Here is a 6531-nt window from a genome sequence, read left to right as displayed (position 1 = left end):
GATAGACAGATAGATAGATAGATAGACAGATAGATAGATAGATAGACAGATAGATAGATAGATAGACAGATAGATAGATAGATAGACAGATAGATAGATAGATAGACAGATAGATAGATAGATAGACAGATAGATAGATAGATAGACAGATAGATAGATAGATAGACAGATAGATAGATAGATAGACAGATAGATAGATAGATAGACAGATAGATAGATAGATAGACAGATAGATAGATAGATAGACAGATAGATAGATAGATAGACAGATAGATAGATAGATAGACAGATAGATAGATAGATAGACAGATAGATAGATAGATAGACAGATAGATAGATAGATAGACAGATAGATAGATAGATAGACAGATAGATAGATAGATAGACAGATAGATAGATAGATAGACAGATAGATAGATAGATAGACAGATAGATAGATAGATAGACAGATAGATAGATAGATAGACAGATAGATAGATAGATAGACAGATAGATAGATAGATAGACAGATAGATAGATAGATAGACAGATAGATAGATAGATAGACAGATAGATAGATAGATAGACAGATAGATAGATAGATAGACAGATAGATAGATAGATAGACAGATAGATAGATAGATAGACAGATAGATAGATAGATAGACAGATAGATAGATAGATAGACAGATAGATAGATAGATAGACAGATAGATAGATAGATAGACAGATAGATAGATAGATAGACAGATAGATAGATAGATAGACAGATAGATAGATAGATAGACAGATAGATAGATAGATAGACAGATAGATAGATAGATAGACAGATAGATAGATAGATAGACAGATAGATAGATAGATAGACAGATAGATAGATAGATAGACAGATAGATAGATAGATAGACAGATAGATAGATAGATAGACAGATAGATAGATAGATAGACAGATAGATAGATAGATAGACAGATAGATAGATAGATAGACAGATAGATAGATAGATAGACAGATAGATAGATAGATAGACAGATAGATAGATAGATAGACAGATAGATAGATAGATAGACAGATAGATAGATAGATAGACAGATAGATAGATAGATAGACAGATAGATAGATAGATAGACAGATAGATAGATAGATAGACAGATAGATAGATAGATAGACAGATAGATAGATAGATAGACAGATAGATAGATAGATAGACAGATAGATAGATAGATAGACAGATAGATAGATAGATAGACAGATAGATAGATAGATAGACAGATAGATAGATAGATAGACAGATAGATAGATAGATAGACAGATAGATAGATAGATAGACAGATAGATAGATAGATAGACAGATAGATAGATAGATAGACAGATAGATAGATAGATAGACAGATAGATAGATAGATAGACAGATAGATAGATAGATAGACAGATAGATAGATAGATAGACAGATAGATAGATAGATAGACAGATAGATAGATAGATAGACAGATAGATAGATAGATAGACAGATAGATAGATAGATAGACAGATAGATAGATAGATAGACAGATAGATAGATAGATAGACAGATAGATAGATAGATAGACAGATAGATAGATAGATAGACAGATAGATAGATAGATAGACAGATAGATAGATAGATAGACAGATAGATAGATAGATAGACAGATAGATAGATAGATAGACAGATAGATAGATAGATAGACAGATAGATAGTTTGTATCTCTGTCATGAGTAACTAAACCCTATTTGTTAGGGATGAGTGTAACCAGATGAAACCCTCATTTTTCTGATTTGATTTCTAGTTATATGAATGAGTTTATTGAATTGTTTTTCTCATCTCTGTGCTTAATGCTTTTTATTGCTTGATCAACATTAAAATGTTCTACGATTTGTATTTTGAAACGGAAGTGGACTTTACGAATGCTTGAGATGAGAAATTCATGAATTTGTAGTCTAGGGATAGATGCAGGTCATGAAACCAATTAAATTAGTTGCAAAGAAATAATTTACAAGATAATTTCTATACGGTAATGCTTAATTCTAATCTTAAATCCACTAAGGAATTAGGGGTTACTTTGGAATTAAAGGTTCTGTCACTAAGACATTAGGGCAAGAATAATAAAGAGAATTCGGTAATGGTTCAGTAAAGGAATTCAGTAACTAGGATCAAATTAGACACCAAGGTTGGATTCGAAGTGAAACTCATCCCTGACATTTTTCTCATTATAAAAGATCAATTTTATTATTGTTGTTAATTTCAAACATTATTTCAATCAACTTGGGAACCTTTTTGTTCAATTCTAGTAATCAAATATAATTCAATAGTAAAACGCAATCCTTGAGTTCGATACTCGGTACTACCGTTTTATTATTACTTGCGACGATTCAGTACACTTGCTGAAACGATATCAAATATTTTATGAATCTACTAAGCAAGTTGTAAACTATATTTACGAATGTCGTTTTCAGTTATGATGGTGATTCTAATTTATTATTTATAGTTAATTACCTCTGTTTTATTAATGTGTATGGGTCTAATTATCATATTCTAGATAAATGATAATGAGTCTTACATTTTGGTATCAGAGCCATGTCGATTCATTTGGACTATGGATTATGTGTTACGAATTTGAATACCTTTGTTTTACTATACATTCTAATTATCATTTCACCTAATATTAAGTCTGATCAACTTAGTATTTTGTGTATGGTATGCAGAATTATGGCTAAAGGATCTAGGAGGAATCTTGCCTCTAAAGATAGTATGACTCCATCACCCACTACTGAACCATGGGAAAAGGTTATGGAAGCTATTCAAATGCAAGCAACGACTACCCATAATCTGGTACAACAAATGACAATGCAAAGAGATGGCACTCGAAATGCCAATAGGGTGTTTTATGATTTTCTTAAGTTGCAGCATCCAACATTCCAGGGTAGCCACAATCCCTTAGAGGCCCAAGCTTGGCTGGATGAGATTAAAAAGGCATTTGATGTAGTGCCTTGTACTGACGAACAAAAAGTGGCATTTTCTGCCCATCTACTAAAAGGTGGGGCAAAGTATTGGTGGAGGAGTGCAAAGACTTATCTTCAGACTCAAGGAACCCATATGAATTGGGAACAATTTGAGGTGGCCTTTTTAGATAAGTATTATCCAAAAAGTTCCAGAAGACAAAAAGAGTTGGAGTTTGTGCACCTGCAATAAGGAGACATATCTATTGTAGAGTATGTTGCTAAGTTTGAAGAATTGGCCAGATTTTCTCCACATGCCCAATATGCACCCACAAAAGAATGGAAGATAAACCAGTTTGAATGGGGATTGAGGCCTGAAATCAGAGGAAACATAGGCCATATGGAACTTACTAACTATTCTACTCTTGTACACAAGAGCTACATTGTTGAAGACAATTTAAATAAGGTACAAGAAGAGAGACAGGTTAAGTGGCAACAAAAGAAAGAGTCCAGAAAATTTGGCCAGCAATTGAAAGTAAAGACTCCCCAAGGGAAGGGAAAACAAGTACAAACCTCCAGTTCCCCAAGAGAAAAGAAGTGTATTAAGTGTGGCAGAGATCATGGGGGAGAGTGCTTGGTTGGAAAGGAAGTCTACTACTACTACAAATAGCCTAGTCATATGGCTCCCTCTTGTCCAATATGCCAAAAACAAGCAGAGTCCAACCCAAACAAGTCTAACACTGGAAGGGTCTTTGCTCTCAGTGCAAAGAAAGGTATAATCATAATCTAATAATTGGCACTGGATTCATAAATGAAATTCCTTTAATTGTCATGTTTGACACTGGTGCATCCCATTCTTTCATCTCTTCTGATTTTGTTTTGCAACATAATCTCCTTGTACTTGAAATTCCTTATCCCTTAGTTGTAAGCGCTGCATCTAAGAATTCAATAGAGACCTCCTTAGTATGTCACCAGTGTCCAATCACCCTGTATGATAGAGTTTTTCTAATAAACCTAGTCTGTTTGCCCCTTAAGGGCTTGGACATCATATTAGGAATGGATTGGATGTCCGACCATTCAGTAACTTTGATTTGCCATGGTAGGAAAGTCATAATTCCTCCAGTAATTCCCCAACCACAGGAAACTAAATACCGCTCCTTGACCAACAGTTCTCTACTCTTCCAATGTCTGACCAATGGGGTTCAAGGCGTACTATTATTACTATCCTCTAACTTAGGGTCTGAAATGGACTTGTCCAATATTCCTGTAGTCAATAAGTTTGAGGATGTCTTTCCAGAGGATGTGTCATCATTGCCTCCTAAAAGAGAAATAGAGTTCTCAATAGATTTGGTCCCTGGAACAGGACCAATCTCCATTGCCCCTTACAGGATGTCCCCATTAGAATTGAGTGAGTTGAAAAACCAATTAGAGGACTTGATAACCAAGCAGTTTATCAGACCAAGTGTATCTCCTTGGGGAGCCCATGTGCTCTTGATAAAGAAGAAGGATGTCATTATGAGGTTATGCATAGATTATAGAAAATTGAATAAAGTGACCATCAAGAATAAGTACCCTCTGCCCAGAATTGATGACCTTTTAGATCAATTAGGGGGAGCTATTGTGTTCTCCAAAATTTACTTGAGATTAGGGTACCACCAAATCAGAATAAAATCGGAGGATGTACCAAAAACAACCTTTAGAACTAGGTATGGGCACTATGAATTTTTGGTTAAGCCTTTTGGTGTAACCAATTCCCCAACTGTGTTTATGGGTTACAAGAATAGAATTTTTAAGCCATACTTGGATAAGTTTATGATAATATTTATAGATGGCATATTAATATACTCTAAGACCCCAAAAGAACATGCAAGTCATCTTCAAATAGTGTTGCAAGTACTTAGGGATAGAAAACTTTATGTCAAACCAAGCAAATGTGAGTTTTGGATATCAGAAGTAAAGTTTCTAGGTCATGTGATCAATAAGAAAAGAGTGGCAGTGGATCCCTCCAAGGTAGAGGCAGTGCTGAAATGGGAACATCCTATGAATGTGACAGAGGTTAGGAGTTTCTTAGGACTAGCGGGGTATTATAGAAGATTCATTAGGAAAATTGTCATGCCTTTGACCGGACTGACTAGGAAGGACCAACCTTTTGTGTGGGATCAAAAATGTGAAAAAAGTTTTCAAACTCTTAAGACCAAGTTAACCACTGCCCCTGTGCTGGCCATACCAGATCCAACCTTAAGAATTGAAGTTTATTGTGATGTATCCCTGAAAGGTTTAGGTTGTGTATTGATGCAAAACAACCAAGTAGTGGCTTATGCCTCGAGACAACTAAAGCCTCATGAGGGAAACCATCCTAATCATGACCTAGAATTGGCTGCCATAGTGTTTGCCTTGAAGATCTGGAGACATTATCTGTATGGAGCACAATTTGATGTTTTCAGTGATCACAATAGCCTAAGGTATCTATTTGACCAGAGAGAACTTAACATGAGACAAAGAATGTGGTGGAGTTTTTGAAAGATTATGACTTTGAACTGAAATATCACCCAGGCAAGGCCAATGTAGTGGTTGATGCATTGAGCAGAAAATCCCTACATATGTCTTATCTCATGATCCAAGAACTTGCACTGCTAGAAAACCTTAGAGACTTGAACCTAAATATGATCCAAGGGGGAATTCTTTTAAATAAACTAGAAATAACTAGTAGCCTTAGAGACCAAATTAGGCAATCTCAAGGGATGTATGAAGAGTTGCTACTTAGAAAGGACCAAGAAAGATTTACAAGGGCACGAGATGGAACAATCCTATTTCAAGGTAGAATTTGGGTACCTAAGGATTCAGAATTAAAGAGACTGATACTAAAGGAAGCTCACAAAAATAACCTGACTATCCATCCTGGATCTACCAAGATGTACCAAGACCTTAAGAAAAATTATTGGTGGCCAGGTATGAAGGTTGATGTGGCTACTTTTGTGGGTCAATGCCTGACTTGCCAAAAGGTGAAAATAGAACATCAGAGGCCATCATGATTGTTACAGCCTCTGGAAATACCTGAATGGAAATGGGACTCAATTTCCATGGATTTTGTTGTAGGTTTGCCACATACCCACACGGGGTACCATCGAGTATTGTATCAGACCGTGATCCGAAGTTCACATCACATTTTTGGGGAGCATTGCACGAAGCATTGGGAACGAAACTATGATTGAGTTCAGCTTACCATCCACAAACGGACGGACAGACTGAAAGGACGAATCAGTCCCTGGAAGATCTGTTGAGAGCATGTGTATTAGATGATAGGGGAAGTTGGGATGATGTACTTCCGTTGATTGAGTTCACCTACAACAATAGTTTCCACGCAAGTATTGGAATGGCACCATATGAGGCTTTATATGGGCGCAAGTGTCAAACGCCCTTGTGTTGGTATAAGGACGGTGAAAATATGATTGTCGGACCGGAGATGGTGTAACAGACCACAACTAAAGTAAGGAAGATCAAGGAGAAAATGAAGACTTCACAGGATCGTCAGAAGAGTTACGCGGACAAGCGTCGCAGACTTTTAGAATTCGAACAGGGTGACCATGTATTTCTG

General features: G+C 36.0%; 1 protein-coding gene across 1 annotated transcript; it reads left to right on the top strand.

Annotated features, from left to right (window-relative positions):
* The first annotated feature begins 2706 nt into the window (after positions 1-2706).
* LOC101496064 (uncharacterized) lies at positions 2707-3606 on the top strand. The gene is made up of 2 exons (XM_004513089.2): positions 2707-3131; positions 3240-3606. Exons 1-2 carry the CDS (start codon positions 2707-2709, stop codon positions 3604-3606), a joined length of 792 nt encoding a protein of 263 aa, XP_004513146.2.
* Positions 3607-6531: the final 2925 nt, after the last annotated feature.

The sequence above is a fragment of the Cicer arietinum genome, chromosome 5 (assembly GCF_000331145.2).
Source record: "Cicer arietinum cultivar CDC Frontier isolate Library 1 chromosome 5, Cicar.CDCFrontier_v2.0, whole genome shotgun sequence".
Lineage (NCBI taxonomy): Eukaryota > Viridiplantae > Streptophyta > Magnoliopsida > Fabales > Fabaceae > Cicer > Cicer arietinum.
Note: the sequence above shows the minus strand (reverse complement) of the source record. Positions and strands in the feature narration are given on the sequence as shown.